Source organism: Bidens hawaiensis, unplaced genomic scaffold (assembly GCF_021521415.1).
Source record: "Bidens hawaiensis isolate Kalapana, Puna unplaced genomic scaffold, B.hawaiensis_p1.1 tig00034252_1, whole genome shotgun sequence".
Lineage (NCBI taxonomy): Eukaryota > Viridiplantae > Streptophyta > Magnoliopsida > Asterales > Asteraceae > Bidens > Bidens hawaiensis.
Genome location: NW_027495921.1, coordinates 83,921 through 104,670, shown reverse-complemented (window position 1 = coordinate 104,670; position 20,750 = coordinate 83,921). Strand labels below are relative to the sequence as shown.

Below are 20,750 nucleotides of genomic sequence, written 5' to 3'. Positions count from 1 at the left end.
CCAATTTTGAAAGGAAAAAACGGAAAGCAGATCTAGGTTTTTGAAATAAAATCAGAAGTAAGAGCGGCGTCAAATGGTATGAAAATAGTTCCAGCAGGAAAGCAACCCCGAGACCGAAGATTTGCAATATCGGTGTTGCCAAAAATACATATCTCATTCGCAGGACTTGCGAGGAGATTCTGAGACACAAAATCCTCAATACCGGAGGATGAAAGCTTTGGACTCATGATTTCGCTAAGATACAAAAGAAAGAAAAGAGAGAAGTTACCTGGATAAAAGAGAAGATGGGTAGAAATGAGTTATCTGGGTAATTATAAGGGCAACCTAGGGTTTGGTGAATCATCAAGACAGTTGACACGTGTATCGAAAATCCACCGCACATACAGGAATTCAAAATTCAAAATTTGTAAATTTTACAACTGTAATCTATATCTATAGCTATTAAATTTGGGGACAATTGTTAGGGCACGGATTTTTAGTATCCTCAGCAAACATTATTCAGAGCCGATTTGGGATGCGGTATCCTTAGAGGTAACCGGTATCCTAATTACATTATATATATAACACGACTTTTGCTTCTTTCTATGTTTACCAGGTCAAAGATTGTTATTGTGATCTCCCAAAGACTCGCACTTTCAGTTAATAAAGCATGACAAGAAAGGAAACATGCTGATTGAAGGGCTAACGGCTAATTGGAATAATTCCGTAGTTTCCTTAAATATAGGAATTCTAGTTAGTTTTATTTTTGTATAAATAGAGCTCAAAACGGATCATAAAACACACACTCTAGCACTCGAGAACTTACTAGTACTCGCACTCTTTGTAATCACGATTAAGTTTGAGCTCCACAATTATAATCACCTTTGTTATTAATAAACCGGTGGTGATAGTTTTCACCGCCCGGGGTTTTTTGTTTGTTATGCTAAAGATAACGGGTTTTTTCCTCGCAACAAATCCTTGTGTTCAAGTAATTTTACGTTCATTTCATACAAGCACCTCGTCCCGATTACTAATTTGGTTACGAAATTACCATTATCAATTTTTGACCAAAACAATATCATGGTCATCTCCACTCATCTTTGAAACATTCTCTGATTTGCAAACCAAGTACTCTGTACTCGATACCCGGTCTTTCTTTCTTAGGAAAACCATCGGTCGTTTACCTCCTTCAGTCTTCTTTCTTTCTTAGGTGATCATTCGGTCTCCGGTCACCACTTCCAGTCTTCGGTCTACACTTTCTCTAAGCCGCCGGTCCTTTGCAGCTTTATCGGTCTTCACGGTCTAGTTGTCGCCATTCTTTTGCGACTTGTCGGTCTTTTGGTCTTACGCCAGAAAATAATTCCGGCCACGGTCTTCTTTTCTCCCACCAGAGTTCACTTCCGGCAGCGATCTCTCTACACGTCGGTTCTTCTCCAACGTGTCGGTCTCTTTCTTCGGTCTCGTTGCAGTTGTATGTAGCAGCCGGTCTTTACTCGATCACACAGATCAATCGGTCTTTCTTTCACGATTCACATGGAATCTCCGGTCTCTTACTTTCTTTTCTCTTCGGCTCACTCAGAATCGTGTTCGGTTCACACAGATGTCTTTTCTGTGTCCTTCTATACATGACTCAATTAGAATCATTCTACGATCACCTAGATCGTTTGTTAATTCTCTTCCTTATTCTCTTACCATGAATCACACAGATTTGACTCCTCCTATTGTTCACACAGAACTTGTTCACGTAGAACGGATCTTCTCTTGATCTCATCTTCTCAGTTGATTCACATAGAATCTTTGTACGGTCACCCATAATTCTTTCTTGATCACACAGATCATCTTCTTTCTCATCTCTGCTGGTACAACTTTCTTCAACCTATAATCATAAGATCACAGCCTCATCAACGTAAAACCCTGCTGCGAAGGGCTATACCCTTCTTCCTCGTTCTTCCATAGGGTTAATCAAAACCTTATTTTATTCATACTTTCCGGCGACTGCAGCCCAAGGCTACTGCCTTGCTTTCTCAAGGTTTCTAAAAGACTCTCAATACGGCCCTCTTTTCTTCACCTTGATCTGATACCAAATGTTGGTTCAGGCCCAAGGTTTACACACACACAACACACTCAAACTCATGTAATATACTAGTATGTGAAGATGAAGAGAATAAATATTCAGAAAGCTTGTTGTATTCTATTGAAAAAGGGTTAACCTAGACTACTTTATATAATAAACAAATGCGAACGTGCAGTAAACTATTACTCCAAAAATAAGCGAAAACAAATTACTAAGTCTTCCACAAAGCCCACGTTCACTGCCAAATTCTCGGTCAATTAGAACCCTTCATATCATATTTTTACTTCCTGAAAACTTGGTCACGTCTGGACCAAATCTTCTGCTGACCCGTATCTATGACCCGAATTAACCCGCCTTTTGAACCCGAACTTGACCCGTCAAGATTAACCCAACACCCCTTATTCATTTTCAGTGTAGCTGTACCAGATCCTAGAACATGTCACATGTTTCTTTTACCCCCGAACACACACACTACATCTAGTCTACTTCTAAAATAATCACCCGCCCTCTGCAAGATTTGAACATATTGAGGTTACTAAATTCTATTCTAGAGAGATTTGAGGTCATACTATGATCTCTATTTCTTTTATTTGGTATTTTCATAACTCGTCATATTATTTGAATATCTTTGTCAATTTTTATGGAAACTTTTGGTTTAGTTTATGGACATGTGTGGTTTTAAATATTTTTGTAAATATTTTCTCTTTTAACTTTTTTTTATTAAGAAAACTTTATTGACAGAAAACTTTCATGTTTTTGTTTTTTTTACAGCAGTGAAATACTGCATGTTAGTGACAGGCTGTCGTGAGTGATATATGGTGAAACAAATATTTTGATTTGGGTCACAACCGTTTTGATAAAATGGGTATGGGTCAAAACAAACCCTTTGAAAAATTAAAAGAGTATTTTATGCAAACAATATTATATATCTGCTGCTGCTGTACATAAAAAAATGTAAACAAGTAGAAATGTAAATACCTCCATATATTTGAAGTGAACTTTGTATATATAAACATTACAAATTTGTTTTAAGGTACAGAGTCTGATGAATCATTTAGTAGATATAAAACATGAATAAAATCTTAACAGATTTTGCTAGTACTCTATGCTTGTCTTTTCTTCAAGCATTCAATTTAAAAAAGTTAATTCCATAAGCTCAGGCACATGCATTAAGATTGAACTTTTCTGTCTTAAATACCACTACTAAACACAGATCAGGTGTTAGGTCCCATTTTGTGTATTTAGTATTTCGTATTGGTGTGTTTATGTATTTGGGCCTATTGGTCTCTTTTGTATGTATTGGGCCCAAGGCCACCTGTAAACAAACTCATTGGACATAAATGAATATAGTTATGCTTCTCATGCATGCTTCCCTATAAATAGGAAGCATGCCATGAGAAACACACCCTTTTGCCAAAATCTCTAACTTACTTTCTCACTAGTTCTCTCTCTCTCTCTCACTCATTTCTCCAACCGAAAATAACTCTCAAGATCCGAGACCAAAAGATGATTCGGTGTGATTTCCGCTAGCACCGGGTTTGGTTGATCCAAAGATTGTTGTTAGATCCACCCACGTTGGGACCTACAATTGGTATCAGAGCTTCGGCTCACTAGTTGAGGTTTTTGGATCACAACCTTGGGTTTTGATCTTGAGAAAGTAGAAGACAAAGTGTTCTTGCAAGAAAACTAGAAAAATACAAAAAGAATCGGGTTTCAAGTTAACAAACATGACTTGAATGTGTTCTTGGTAAAAATAACTAATACACAAGTTATAGATCTAAAAATTTCGGTTTTAAGAGTTGTTAAAATATGGACAGTTTGTGATTTCGCTTCGCTTGAACGTGGAGTTGTTCAAAGTTAGGTGGACAGATCCCAAGAAAGATTGTTTCTGGAAGTTTTGATAATTTCGCTTCGCATCACATAGTATTTCGCTTCTAGTCTCGCTTCGCTTGGGATTATTTCGCTTCGCTTGAAAAAGTGTTTCGCTTCGCATACACTTTTCGCTTTTTATTGAGATCCTGTTTCGCTTCGCATCAAGATTTTGCATCACTGTTCACTTTGCACAACCGTTTCGCTTCGCACAAAAACTGTTTTGCTTTGCTTAGAATAGTTTCGCGCAAAATTCTAGTTCTGTTAAAATTTGAACTGTTTAAGGGACTGTTTGTGTTTGAGACTGTTGTGACCATGGCTAGTACAGATTCTGAGTTGTTGAAGGGGTACTTGTTGTTTGAGAACCAAGTGGGGACTAATACTAAACCTCCAAAGTTTACGACCTTTAAATGGAGGTTTATGAACTTTATCTCGTTGACTGACTCTGAGTTAATGAGATGCTTTGAAGTAGGTCCTCATGTTCCTATGATAGTTACTGCAACTGGGGGAACGATCAAAACCTATTGAAGATTATGATCAAAACAATAAGACCTTAATAGAACAAGATAAGAAAGCATACCTCAGTCTAACCGTTTGTCTTTCCAATGAAATCACCGAGACTCTGCGTGAACATAAAAGTGCCAAGGGATTGTGGGACGCACTGGTTGAAATATTTGAAGGAAATGCTAGAAGAATTCAACATGTTTAACTATCGTCAAGGTGAAAATGTGTTGGACTTGGTAAAGAGATTTGAAAAACTGTTAGTAAGAATCAGAGCTGCAAGTGTCAACATCATGAATTCTGAAATCAACCACAAGTTGATGAATTCTTTACCGTATAGCTGGAGTACCAACACTGTGACAATCAAGAGAACCACCAATTTGAATGTAATGTCAAACATTGATTTGATATCCACTATCAAGTCATTTGAAATGGTTGAGCAAGTGAGAATGAACAATCATCTGAGTTCTCTGAATCAAGCTGGGGTGAGTACTGCTTCATCTATGCCTACTGCTTTCATAAGCAAAAACCATCAAAACATGTATCTAGTTACCACTCCAAAGTACTCTTGATCAATGGCTCCACAAGAAACAACATTTATCTCAACCGGCAACCAATCTGCTTCATCTGGTTCAAGCTCATTTCAAAAAGCAGTCGATAGTGCGGTTGAACAAGCATTAAAAGCTCATGGGATTTCCTCATCTTCAAAACCTCAGCCAAGTAAAAGTTCAAGCTACTGTGAAGCTCTCCCAATGCTAAATGACTCAAATGTTTCACTGGTTCATGCATTCCTGTCAATCCTTGAAGAATTAATGCAAGGAAATTTGTTGCCACCATAATTTGAGACTAGAGATCTAAAAAATATAAATCAAAAGGATCTCGAAAAGATGGACATCAGGTATCAAATGGCTATAGCGTACACAGAGCTACAAACTTCATGAAGACTTGTGGCAAAGATAGCTTCAAGGATTCCGACAGGAAGAGGATTGGTTTTGATAAATCAAAGCTACGATGTTACAACTGCAGTGAGATGGGTCATTCTCAAGGGAATGCACAAATCCTCCCAAACCAGAAAATGACATTCGTGTGACTGAAGAAGAAAACAGCAAGTCAGCTGGGAAGAAGCATGAAGTGCACAAGCCAACTAGCTCAGCTCCAAGAATTGGAGATCATCCACATAAGGGCAAGTCAAACTCAAACTCAAGAGCCCTTGTCTCTCAGACGAAGGTCCAGACTGTGGATTGGGATGATCAATTTCAGGAGCTGAATAATCCACTCAACATGGCAGGAATGACTTTTTCTTCCAACAATGAAGCATCTTCATCTTCAAACACAGTTTCTAATGCATCACCAGCATATGAGGGTCAGCCTGGAAGGCCTGTCAATAGTATTTGGTACTTGGACAGTGGCTACACCCGACATATTACAGGAGATAAGTCCCTGCTGTTTGATGTGAAACCACTCGACGGCGAACATGTTTCCTTTGCTGGTGACGTAGGAGGAGAAATCACGAAACAAGGAAAGGTCTCCAATGGTACATTGACTTTTGATGAAGTCAATCTTGTGGAACAGCTCAACCATAATCTGCTTAGTGTCTCCCAAATCTGTGATAAGCATTTCTCAACTCTATTCCCAGAAAATGAGTGTCTTATTCTCAAACCAGGTTTTAAAGTCCCTGATGAGTGGATTATGTTGCGTACTCTGAGGCACAATGATGCTTACATACTGGACATGAGAAGTAATTATTCAATGCGCACTGCTTCTTGTTTGATGTCCAAGGCCTCGGAGAACGATTCATCTTTGTGGCAGCGACGTTTAGGTCACGTCAACTTTAAGAACTTAAACAAGTTAGTTAAGGGTGACCATGTGAGGGGTTTGCCTGTAAAATCCTTTCATTGTGTTGAAAAATGTTTATCTTACTCAAATTGCAAAGAGCATAAACTCCCTCACAGACCCAAAACTGTCAATTCCATAAACTCCACTCTTCAACTGTTACATATGGACCTCTTCGGTCCAATTCAGCCAATGGAAATAGGTCGAAAAGCCTATTGTCTAGTTATTACTGATGATTTTTCGCATTTTAGTTAGACTTTTCTGCTAGGGCACAAAGATGAGACAGCTCAGTTTCTACTCAGGTTCATCATTTTGGTTGAGAATCAAATGATAAAAGAGTCAAGTGCATCAAAAGTGACAATGGAACAGAATTCTGCAACAAGACCATCAACAAGTTCTGTCACAACAAAGGGATCCTTCGTCAATTCAGTGCACCTTACACTCCCGAACAAAATGGGGTGGCTGAAAGACGAAACCGTATATTAGTTGAAGCTGCAAGAACAATGTTGTCATACTCGAAACTTCCTTTGTTTTTCTGGGGTGAAGCCATCAATGCTGCCTGCTTTACCCAGAACCGTGTGTTGCTGAACAAAAGATTGAATAAGGCTCCTTATGAAGTCTTTTATGGAAAAAAGCCAAGGGTTAACTTCTTCAGAATGTTTGGATGCCCATGCACCGTGCTTCAAACAAATGTTGTAACAACTTCCAAGTTTGCTGAGAAGGCGGATGAGTGCTACTTTGTAGGCTATTCAGCAGACAAAAGTGCTTATCGAGTCTATAATAAGAAAACTAGAGTGATCTTGGAATCGTTCAACATTGACTGGCAAGAATTGAACCCTACCGATGCACACACCGGTCCGAATTGGATGTTGACTATGAAGGTCTGTTCAAGCAATTTCGAGGAATGTATACAACACCGGCTGTTTCTCCCATTCCCACTGTTATGACAACACAAGATCAAGCTGAAAACGATCAGTCAATTTTGATGTGTGCCATACTGAGAGGTCTGGAGGATGTTCAAGTAGCTGCACCCGCACCAGTTCTAAGTGCACCTGCCGCGATTAATCAACAAGCCGCAATCAATGCAGTGCAACCTTCTGCAGATTCTACTGAGATGCCCACTGTCGAAGACGCCTCTGATTCAGATACTGATTCGTATGTGTTTGCTGATAATGTGGAAATCATGTTGAAAATGACCAGACCAATCAAGCGGTGAATCCTTCAGCAGATCCAAGTATAGTTGAAAGAGGGTTGCCTGCTGATGTATACAACAATTAGGATCTCTTGATGTTACAACTTGTATCTCAAAGTGCGGAATCCATTGAGAGTGAACAAAACAAGTAAACATTAAGCATATTCTTCATTGATAACTTCAAAGGTTACAAGATATGACTTTGTAGCAACTTTCTCTCGCTACTCTATCACTCTAACATTCACCCAAAAGTCTACATAATAACGCATATGTCCCCTATTTATAGGACACATGAACAAGCTCATCAAGTCCGTATATGATATATAGCATATATCATATACGCCGCATATGATATGCATTGACTTGAAGACTTATGCGTTGACTAACAAACATAAACTATACATTTGACATTTCAGTTCTACACAATCATATCTAATACATCAAAGACCCTAGCAATAGACATTATGCACTAACAGACTCCCCCTTAGATGTTGCTAGGTCTTTGATCTTCAATCTTTAGTCTTTTTTCCCAAAAACTCTTCATCAAAACATCATACACTATTCATGGATACCTGGTGTAGTCTTGACAGCACCTTTTTTTCATAAACTCCTACATTGTATTCTTGGAGGCACTCGGGTTACTAGTATCCATATAAGAAGGATATGATCAGATTATTACTTATATCTGATCCGTGATAATTTCACTCATTATATTGTCTTGAAAAACATGATATTTGAAAGTAACGACTTATGAAAGTTTGATATTTGAAAGTAATGACTTTGACTCTCAATTATTTTCAACAGACTCCCATCTTCTTCCTTCTCATCTTCTTCATCCATCACCATGCTATAACCTGCAAACACCAAAGTAAATTGTTCTAGTAATACTTGGATATAAAAGATACTACAGATAAGTTCATCCAAATACAGAACCAATTCATCAACATACTCAATATTCAAATCAGATTACCTGATTAGTATCAACAAGTAGATATGAAAACTTCAAACAAGTGTTTAGGTTATGTTTAATGATTTCCGAGTGTACCAATTTATAACCAAAAGTAGTAATAATATCTTTCCACTGTATACTTCTGTGTACCTCGTGACCAGCCTGCAATTCTTGTCTCAGTATATATGACACATTTGTCATTTTGTCAAACGGATAAGAATCTTATCATTCACAACGGATATGAAATCATATACGGCGTAAGTCATTCTACATATACCCAGACATATACGGTGTATAAGTGTAAGACTTATACGGCGCATAACTTATGCGGCGTATAAGTCTCATACTTATACGTTGCATAAGTATGACCTATCAAGAATTTTGATTTCATGACTTGTTCTCACCGATGCAATGTCACAAGTACAAATTAATGTCATTGTACATTAAAAGAGTAACTTAAAAAGCTCATTTGTGAAAATCTACTATTTACCAAGTTCAAATTAATGACCTTGCATGAAACAGATAAACATTTTGATCTTTTTGATTTTGATTTGATAAAACATAACAAGATTTGTTGTCCAATGAAAACATCCCAGACAAATAGTTCACCCGCACATCAAGAGTCGAAAACTAAATCAAAAAAAAAAATCTTTTTGGATTTTTCAATTAGAAACAAATAACAAATGAAATAATGAAATGAAACTAGAAAACTTAACAATACTGAAATCACATATTTTTGTGAGTTTGAGCAGGGAATCATTTTAACCAAATTGCCCTTCCATTACAGTTTTATTTTCAGCGTTCATTATAACTGGTGTTAAGTCAGTCATTGGTATTGTTGTCCACCTAAACCTTCCAAACAAATGATTCAGAGATTTCTGTGATACTTTTAATTTGGTACAATTAAGCACAAGATTTCAGGATTTATCAGTTCTAATCTTGATTCAGGCATAATTTGATTTTTTACACAGTCACCCCAACTTGACTTAAACATTACAATCAGAAGATAAAAATACTTTAATTTTAAGCATATCAGCAAATAATCACCACTACAAGAAATACCCCTGTTATCAAGCAATACCCTAAGGTCCTTTCCCATGGATGAGTATGCACAATTTCATCTGTTGGCTTGCAAAACATTGTGTCCCTTGTGGTCCGTTTCTTAATGGTAATAAGATGCGAGCAAGGGGACAACGTGTGTCTAACAGCGGATTTTGATCAAGTCAGTAATGAATTTAGTAACCTAAGTACATATGCGATCAAGTTTAACGACTTATAAAGTAGCTTGTACTGAGGGTTTGCTTTTAAAGCATTTTGAAATATTCATCGAAATGAATACCCAGATGATAAACCGCATAAAGACCCTATGGATCCAGGAACCTTAAAGCATCCCATCAATACAGGATTTAAGGTCATAAGACCATACATCGTTGAAGAGTTAACCACTTACTGAAAGCTATATTTTTTTCTTTTTAACAAATTTAACCAATCATTCTGATTAAAAGGCTTGAGTATGACTAGCTATTTACATTTCTGCCATCATTATCAAGACTTTTGCTAGAAACTAATACCCATCAATTTGGCAATTTAGATTTATATCACTTACTTTCTCTTACTTGTTTGTTTTAAAGGCTTACCAAAGCACCAATACATTTAAGCACTCGGGCTTTTATGCCTAGTTTTTACTGGATTTGGGACCAGATGATCAATGTACTATCATCTTCCCTTTTTGCTTCAAAAACTCATTTGCTGAGGAGCAATATTTTTTAATGTTTTTGGCTTTTTCAAATTTTCCGATGTTTTTGGTTTTTCAAATTTTTCAATGTTTTTGGTTTTTCAAAAATTCTCCCCCTAAAATCAAAAACTATACAAAAACTTATTTACAAAAGAAAATTTGACTCCGATGTTTGGATTCACAAGATATCCAAAACACTTGTTATCTCGGTAACCCTCATATCAACACCGCCCAAAACTTTTAAACCATTAATTTTTAATAAGTATTGAAATCTTGACTTATCGAAAGCTTTGGTGAAAAGATCTGCTTTTTGTTCATCTGTGTGAATTTTGTCTACAGTAATCAACTTCTTTTCGTAGCAATCACGAATGAAGATCATGAGATGTAAGACCTTTGGATTCGATTGATATCGGGCGCACAAACACGTAGCATACATGATGTCTGGCCGAGAAGCAGTAAGATACATTAATAAGCCTATCATGGATCGGTATAACATTTGGTCAACCTTCTACCCATTGGGATCAGGACCAATACCATGATTCAATGGTAGAGGAGTACTGATAGCCGATGCATCAGTCATGTTAAACTTCGCCAATACGTCATTTATATACTTGGTATGATGGATGAAGATACCATATGACAACTATTCTACTTGAAGTCCAAGAAAAAATTTCATCTTCCCCATTGCACTCATTTCGAATTTCTTCTTCATTACTTCTTCAAATTGCTTGCACAGAGCATCGTTTGTCGACCCAAAGATGATATCATCGACATATATCTGCACGATCAGTAGATGTCCATCAACAAATTTAGTGAAGAGTGTACAGTCGACGGTTCCTCTGATAAACCCGTTGTCCAAAAGATGTTGGGACAACGTCTCATACCAGGCTCTTGAGGCCTGATGGAGACCATAGAGGGCTTTATCAAGTAGATACACTTTGTCTTTATGGATCGGATCGACAAACCCCGGTGGTTGTCCCACATAGACTTCTTCACTGATTTTTCCGTTAAGGAATGCAGACTTGACATCAAACTGGTAAACTTTGAAACCTTTCCAAGAAGCAAAAGCCAGAAAGATCTAAATTGCCTCTAGCCTTGCGACCGGTGCATACACTTCGTTGTAGTCGATACCTTCTCTCTGGTTAAAACCCAATACAACAAGTCTTGCTTTGTTTCTAACAATGATTCCATTCTCATCTCGTTTACACTTAAACACCCATTTGGTGTTAATCTGTTTCATATCTTCAGGCAAATCAACCAATTTCCAGACCCCGAGCTTCTCAAATTGCAATAGTTCCTCTTGCATAGAATTCACCCAGCTTTCCTCGGTCAGGGCTTCCTTGTACGTTTTAGGTTCGATCTACAAAATAAAACACTTGAATGAGAATTGATTTTGTAAAGAAGTTACCTTTGAATAGAAACACTGGAGATTTTGATCGATTTGACGTCTCGTTTGAACTCCAGTATTCAAATCTCCTATGATGTTATCCTAAGGATGATAGGATAAAGTTCTTGGCACCACTTCTGTAGGAACTGACACTTCAGATTGAAGATTATGCACATTCTCTTCAGTAATAATAGATGGAGAAATAGCTTCGATAATCTCCTCATGAAATTCACTATTATCACCAAAAACAGGAGTAGTCTCTAGCATGTTATCAGATTGAACATGATCCGGTACCTCTTGAGAAACAGACGCAGGAACTTCAGGTGTTAGTACACAATCTTCTGATAAATGTTTATTATATATCATCAACAAAGTTTAATCAGAAAGAATTTCCTCAACGAGTTTGAAACTCTCCCACAGGCTTTCGTAATCAAACAGCCTAGAATTCCCTGGTCGTTGAACAGTAGGAGTATATTTTTGACAATCAACATTTTGGACTTGAACAATTTTATGGATGCTAAGAATGTATACACATCTTAGAGGACTAGCATACCCTACAAAGAAACCTTCAACAGCTTTGGGACCAAACTTCCCACTTGGTTCAAGAATAGTGCACGTTGATCCAAATGGTTCAAGCCACTTCAAATTAGGTTTTCGACGCTTAAGTAGCTTAAAACACGTCTTGCCAAATTTTTTGATGGTAAGCACCCGGTTAAGTGTATAACAAGCTGCAGCTACTGCTTCTGACCAAAAATTAACGGGTAATTTTGAATCTGAAAGCATAGTTCGAGCTGTTTCAATCAATGTCCAATTCTTTCGTTCAGTGACCCCATTTTGTTGTGGAGTGTATGGTGCACTGAATTCATGAAGAATTCCCCGGTCATTACAGTACTCAAGCATTTTGTTGTTCTTGAACTCCGTCCCATTGTCACTTCTTATTCGACGGATCGGCAGATTATACAACGTCTCCAATTTCTTGAATAAAATCATGAAGGAATCATACGTTTCAACCTTTGATTCCAAAAACATTACCCACGAAAATATTGAATAATCATCAGTAACCACAAGACAATAAAGTTCTCCTGTGATACTTTTGACATTCACCGGACCAAAGAGATCCATATGTAGACGTTCGAAGGGTACGTTGATGGAGTTAATGAGTTTCTTTGGATGTGATTTCTTGGTCTGTTTTCCCTTCTCCAGTCCAAACACTCTTCATTCAACTGAAAATTTCTCACATTCACTCCTTCAACCAAGTTCTTATGAATCAGATGATTCATCTACCTCACACTGATATTTCCCATTCTTCGATGCCATAAAACTAACTCTCGTTCTGATGCCCTAGAAATAAAGCATTGAGCAGATCCCGAAGATGTTGATGCGGTACTCATATTTATGACATATAGATCATTCTCACGAGGAGCACGCATAAGAATCCATTCTTTAGGTATTTTGAAACCCGGTTTCAAAATTAAATATTCTTGATCATTGAAATGTGTAGAGAAAGTTTTATCACAAATTTGTGATATTCTCCAGCTCTGAAATGTAGTTGACATTCTCAAAAGTAACTTTTCCACTCGTCAATGTACCTTCCCCAACAATTTGACCTCCTTGGTTTTCTGCAAAACCGACATACCCTCCATGAATAGATTTTACATTTTTGAGAAGATGAAGGGTACCCGTCATGTGTCTAGAGGCTCCACTATCCATTATCCAACGAGAATCATGAGATCTTGGAAGCCCTTGCACATACGGTAAACAGTTTTGTATAACAACCTAATATCATCAATATCTGAATCACAAGATAACAAGTCCTCACTAGTTACTGGCGAATCAGATTCAGTTTTTATTTTCTTAACAACCTCTGGTGGTTTAACAACAGTTTTAGCCACCCAATTTTGACCTATGGCTTGCTTCTTGTTGTAAAAAGATGTTTGAGTTATTTTTGAAACCTTTGACTTTGAGACATCAACTTTTAACACTCTTTTCATCATTGGTTTTAAAAAGCTCATCACATTTCAAAATTTTTACATTTTCAGGAACAATCACCGGTTTCTTTTCACTCACATAACCTAGACCAGGTTTCTTGGTAATAGAGTTCTGAGATGGAGCATGATCATTCTTAAATCATTTGGACAAGCATAGAAAACATGCCCAATTTCATTACAGCAAAAACAATGTCTCCGGTCAACAAACTTGTTAACCTAAGATGTCATTTCAAATTGTTCACACTCTACCTTTTGTTGATAAAACACCCGGTTAGATTGATTTCTAAAAATTGCTTGTTTTTCAGATTCCGAGGTCTTACCATGCACAAACACAATTTTATTAATTGGTTTGACCCGATGAGATTGCTTTGAATAAAACCTGGTTTTAGCAAATCTCTTCAAATCAACATGATTTTCCTTTTCAACAATTTTTTCTTCAGTTAACACTGATTCTGCAACTTTGATTCCGATTGTCTTCTCACAATCAGAACTAGGATTGTCCAACTTTTCAGTTTCAACAAACTCATCATTATCAGACACATTTTTATCATGCAATAGAGTTTCAATTTCCATATTTAGTGCCTTTTTCAACCCCTTAGGTTTATTTGGAAGATAAGCATTCCACATTGGTGGAGGCACAACATGATAATCACCACATGATGTTATATTCTTGTTCACATCCTCCTTGATTTTAGTTCCTGGCATAATGTGATCAAGAACATAAGATGAAGCAGCATAACTCACTAATTTCAAATTTACTCTTTTTGTCTCAATCTTGAGTGTTTGCAACTCGAGTTTGAGAGCTGCATTCTCATCAATGTGTCTGTTAATGGCAATTTGTTTATCTTCCACAGTATGTTTAAAATTGTCTTTTGATTTTGTTGAATACTTGCCCACAAATTCTTTTCATATTTTTGCAATTTCATATAAGCCTCATTAACCCTATTAAGATCTAACAAAGCTTGATCACAATGTTTTTTCAACTCTTTAATTTCAAGAGTTTTTAAGTCACACTCATTACATGGTAATTCGCACTTTTCACATACATTTGAGTTTAGGGTTACCTGATGTGCCATGAGTGCCTGTTCTGTTGGAGAACATTCTTCACTTGAAGTTTCGGAATCTTTATCTGTAACCACACCTTTAACAAACTCCTCTTTTAACTCAACTGATTCCTTCTTATCTTCTGATCTTTTGGCTTCTGAAATCACCTCGTCTTCTTCATCTCCAAAGTTAATCTTTCCATGAGGTACTTCTTCACCGTTAAACCAACCTGCAAAACTTTCTATGATATCAGGTGGAAATAATGAAATCAAATAGTCAGAAGGAACCTCATGAATTTTATCATATGTTCGTGGAAGTTCGTCATCCGAAGTCTTCTGATCATCCACTTGATTAACTTTTTCGCATTCCTCATTCTTATTCATACTCTTTTAATTTCAACACAATCATACCCTTTGTCCTCAACCACTTTAATCACAGTCTCAACATTATCAATAACCTCTTCATCCACCATTTATGCAACATTTTCTTGGAACACCAAGTTCCAATCGAAACCCTCGTCCATGTGAGCTGTAGCAACCTTTTTTTGTGAGGTTGATGCTTCTGTCAGCTTCTTGCTTTTTGATGATTCTGGCTTAGTTCGATGATAAATTGCTTGTTTGTAGTAATCCATACCAAAGGGATTTGCAGTATTATCATCCACATTTCTGCTTGTACACTCCCTCTTGAAGTGTCCTTTTTCCTTGCACCTAAAACATCTCACCTTAGATTTATCAAAACCCAACTTTGATGTTGATCCATATAGCACTTTTATACCGGTTATCTCCTTGAACCTTTGAGCCCTTCTAATCACACTTGCCATGCACCATCATATATCAATCATTTCCATTTCTTCTGGATCAATCTGGTCGTAGTCTTCTTTTGTCATATTATAATTTCCAATACGACCTGCAACCAGACACTCGTATGATTCTAAAACTAATCCAAGGAATGCCATATGTTCCTTTACAGTGTCAGTGGTCAAGTTTCCTGTATTCTTCAGATTTACAACAATGTTGCACTGTACAATATCAGGATCTTGTGTGATAGAAGCTTCAGATACTGGAATCGTTCCTGGAATCGTTCCAGAATAACTACTACTAAAATGTGGAGTAGCCGTAACATTGGAAACACAAGCTTGTCCAGTTGACTCAGCACAAAAAGCTGTGGGAATTTTAGGATTTGAAGAAGTAGCAGACTGTGAACCTTTGAAATACAACCCAACATCTTATGGAACTGCTGTTGATTTCATATTATGGTTTTTCCTAAGCTCTAATTCATGTGCCTCAAGCTTTTCAATAAATCTAGCAAGGTTTAATCGAGCATATGCAACAGGATTTGACTGTTGGAACATTATGAAAGTGCCCCATTCTTCAGGACGTGCGTTAGCCAGCTTATCAATGTACTCATAATCCGGCTTGTCAATGCCTAATCTTTTCATTTCATTCACCAAGTGGCAATATCTCTCAACCAATTGTGCAAAAGTTTCCCCTTTAACTTGAGTAAAGATATCAAACTCTTTCTTCAGCAGTGACATCTTGCTTTTTCTCATATCAGGGTTTCCTCTGTCCTTGTTTAGTAGAGCTTGCCAAATTGAGTAGCACGAGCCATTGTGTTGTAGTAATTGAAAATTTTCAACTTTAATGGCTTGTTGAAACAAATTCAACATCTTCTTTTCTCTTAAGAACTGATCTTTGTCACCTTCAACAATTTGTGACAACCTGTAATTGCTCCCATTCTCATTATTTGGGATAATGTATTCTTCCTCAACAGCCGTCCACGTCTCGTAGTTCAAAGCTTGTACGTATGTTTCAAACTTGTCAGCCCAAGACGGATAATCTTCCATACGAAGAAGCTTAGGTGGCTTGTTTGAAGTTCCCATTTCGTTCTCAAGAGTAATGCTCTAAAGCAATGCAGAAGGCTGTGACACAAACGCACTAAAGTTTTCCACTTTGGTCAAAGAAGGTCAACGTATAAGTTCTGCTCTTGGTCAACGGATATGTAAGAAAGTCAACGTATAAGTATGGAATGTAAATGTTTGTTAACGGATAAGTGTAGGTCAACGTATAAGATGTAGTCAACGTATATGTATACCAACGTATATGTTTTTCACCTTATAACATATACGACTATATGTTAAAGGTCGGATATGTTATACGTGAATAACATATGCGTTGATATGACATATCCGCTAAAAGACATCTTTTTAGAATTTTGACAATTTGGTGGTTCAAATGATGTAGAAATTGAGTGTAAGCTTGAAGGATTTGTCACAGATAGGTAAGGAATGTCTTGTGAAAAATTGAAGGACTTTTGACGGTTGAATTAGTAGATAGAGACAAAAAACCTTGAAAACTTGTGATGTTCAAGCTAGTAACGAGCCATCATGCTCTGACACCACTTGAAAGAGGGCTGCCTGCTGATGTATACAACAATTAGGATCTCTAGATGTTACAGCTTGTATCTCAAAGTGCGGAATCCATTGAGAGTGAACAAAACAAGTAAACATTAAGCATATTTGTTTTGGTCAAAAATTGACAATGGTAATTTCGTAACCAAATTAGTAATCGGGACTAGGTGCTTGTATAAAGTGAACGTAAAAGTTCTTGAACACAAGAATTTGTTGCTAGGAAAAAACCCGTTATCCTTAGGATAACAAGCAAAAAACCCTGGGCGGTGAAAACTATCACCACTGGTTTATTAATAACAAAGGTGATTACAATGGTGGAGCTCAAACTTGATCGTGATTACAGAGAATGAGAGTACTAGTAAGTCTCGTGTGTCTAGAGTGTGTGTTTGATCAATAGTTTTGAGCTCTATTTATACCAAATAAAGTCTAACTAAAAATCCTATATTTAAGGAAACTCCTAGACTAAATCAATTAGCCGTTAATCCTCCTCATCAGCATGTTTCCTTATTGGTCACATCCTAATAACAGCAAGGGCGAGTTCTCGGGTGATCAATCAACTGTCTTTGACCTGGTAAACATGGAAAGTAGCAAAGATCGTGTTAGTTATATAATGTAATTAGGATACCTGTTACCTTGGAGGATACCGCATCCTGAATCTGCTCTGAACATAACCTTTGCTGAGGATACTAAAAATCCGTGCCCTAACAATTGTCCCCAAATTTTAACAGCTGTAGATAAGGATTACAGCTGTAAAATTTTTGAATTTTTAATTCCAAATTTCATGCGATGGACCTTTGATACACGTGTCAGCCGTCATGATGATTTGCCAAACCCTAGTTTGTCCTTATAATTACCCGGATAAATAATATTCATCTCATCTTCCTCCCCTCTCCAGGTAACTCCTTTCTTCTTCGAAACTATGAGTCCGAAACTTTCTCCTTCCGGTATCGAGGATTTCGTATGTCAGAATCTCCTTGCAAGTCCTGCAAACGAGATATGCACTTTTGGTGATGCTGATATCGCGAACCTTCAATCTCGGGGTTGCTTCCCTATTGGAACTGTTTTCCGGCCTTTTGATGCCGCTTTATCTTTCGATTTTGTTTCTAGAACCTGGATTTGCTTTCCATTTTTGCCATTTAAAATCGGTTTTTCTTACCCATTTCCTACCTTCACCACGGAGTTCTTTCTTAGAACTGGTATTAGTTATGCCCAAACCATGCCCATGGTTTGGAGGACTTTGTTTGTTTTGGAGAGACTAATCGCCGACCATGCTCTTGACATTACTCTTTCGGAGCTTGCTTCTGTATATGACCTTCGTAGCCATGGGTCTTCAAGATATCTCCTTAAGATCAAATCTGGTCAATCTCCAATGGTCTTGAAAAATACCCAGAATAATGATCAGTGGAAGAGACAATTTTTCTTTGTTATGAGAGATTCTCTTCCACAGCACAATAGTCTTCCTTATCTCTGGGTTTCCAAAAGTAGGATATTGTATCTTGAATATACACCGACATCTTTTGTGACTGATGTGCTTTCTTTTATATTTTGCAGCTTTGAAGTTTTTTGAGATTGCTCCCTCCACAAGGGAGACCGAGGATAAGCTTGCCTCCTTCTTTCTTCTTGACGAGGAAGAGAGAACATTTTTTCTTCAGTCAAGCCTTCCAGAACCATCTCCGGCATCCAGTTCCGTTAAGTCTAGTAAGAAAAACTTGAGATGTTAATGTAAATATGATCAAGATCAGAGATACTAACCTAGGCATTTGTAGGCAAATCTGCTTCTGCTTTTGCCCTTGAAGATATTGAAAGCATGGTGTCCACCCAGAATACTATTAAGAAAGAACCCATATCCAGCTCTATCCCGCGTCCAGAGAGTAGCTGAGCGAAAGGTTCCAAGAAACGGAAGAGCCAGGAGACCAGCGAATCCATTCCCATGCACGATGTTGATTTCCTTGATGCCATGAATAAGACTCATCAGGTATCTTCTTCATTTGTCATGATTCCTCATATCCTGAGAATAACTTATACTGGGGATTCTTTATCCTTATAGGGCCTTGAGTATCTTTCCTCTTGGTTTGCTGCCATGAGCCTTGAACTTCACGAAGCCCATACTCGTATCTCTGAACTGATGAAGATGGGGGTGACAAAGACCAGTCTTCTTGATAAGAAGACCAAAGAGGTAGATGACCTGAAGCTGGAGTTGTCACTGGTCAAGAAGGAGTTGGTTCATCAAGAGGCGGAATGTATGATAAAAGTTTATGATGCTATGGAGGGGGCGAAGAAGTCTGATGTTGTTTCCGTATTCCAGTCCCGGCTTAAGATGGCTAAAGAGGCGAAGGATGCTGGTCTGGATACTCCTTTCTGGTATGTAGCTGGTTGGGAGAAGATACTGGCTGAGCTTGGTGAGGAGAAGGTGGAGGATGCTGGTCCTAGTGGAGTGGAGAAGGTTGCAGAAGAGGCTGTGGAAGTGGCCATCAAGGGTTCAGTGAAGGCCGTTGGTGAGGAGGTGCAATTGGGCGATGATAGTGGTAAAGACAAGGCTTGAGCCCAATTTTTTTTTATGTGTTTGCCTATGGTTTAATATCAGGTTGTGATGTTTGTTGAACAATTTTCATTTTTCTATCTTGAACAAGCAATCTTTAGGATATCTGACAATGGGGAGACATAGGTGGAGGGATCTTGACTTTCAAGACGAAGCCTATGTCTTCCTGAAGATAATGCCTGGTGGAGGGATCTTCCATTTGTTGAAGATGAAGCCTAGGCATCGTCTTTTCGTTTATCTGCATTTATCGTTAGTAATGACACAATCTTTTGGTTTAATCATTGTGTTCTGCATGTATGCCGTTTTTAGATAATTTTCCGGAGTAAATTTTGAATAGAATATGTTTATGGAATATTTTCATCTTTTTGAGATTAGATATCTTGAAGATAAAATATCTTGAGGATATACTTCTTGTATTTTAACAGTTATATTTCCAGAAAAATCTATCTTTTAATAAAACACCTTGAGGATAATGCATAAAATATCTCTTTGGTACAATTTTAGAAAATATGTATTTGAGATATCTTTGGTATAAGATATCTTATGGATAACATATCCTCATGTCTTGAGTGAATTATCACAATCAAACCAAAAGATCATATTTTGAAATATGAATTGTATAATAGAACTAAGTGTAAAGAGTACCTTTTTAGAGATTATTTATAAATCTGATAGGCTTACACGTCATGTCCCCAATTGTTGACCTTTTTAAGTATTAAGCTTCTGGGATGTTGTTGAGTTAAAACAACTTAGAAATCTTCTCAATAATCTGTCGAAACAAAGTTAGAAAATTTTGGCGACAAGGCCCATTAACTGGCGATAAATCCTTTTTACTAGCGACTAGGCCTTTTAACTGGCGATAAAGCCTTTTTTACTGGCGACTAGGCCTTTTAACTGGCGATAAAGCCTTTTTTACTGACGACTAGGCCTTTATTTAAGAGACATGAAGATGTCTAAGCTTTAGATATAACTGGGGAAGGTCCCAAACGTATGGGCATGATTATGCCAAGACTTTGGATAACACGAAAGTGTTATAAACCTTAGATAACATGAAAATGTTATAAACCGTTTGTGTGACACATCTGCCACATATCTTAAGGATTCGGTATATAGACAACAACAGACGAATTGTCGGCTGGTCTGGTCAGCCTGTCTCAAACAATACCCGAATCATCGTGCGCTCCAGGCATCGTTAGAAAGGTGAAGACCTTTAAATCGTTTGAGATATCCGGGATATCATATTCGTTTGGGAG

General features: G+C 37.5%; 1 protein-coding gene across 1 annotated transcript; it reads right to left on the bottom strand.

Moving 5' to 3' along the window:
- Window positions 1-15,776: 15,776 nt before the first annotated feature.
- LOC143585974 (uncharacterized) lies at window positions 15,777-16,430 on the bottom strand. The gene has a single exon (XM_077067631.1). It carries the CDS (start codon window positions 16,428-16,430, stop codon window positions 15,777-15,779), a length of 654 nt encoding a protein of 217 aa, XP_076923746.1.
- Window positions 16,431-20,750: the final 4,320 nt, after the last annotated feature.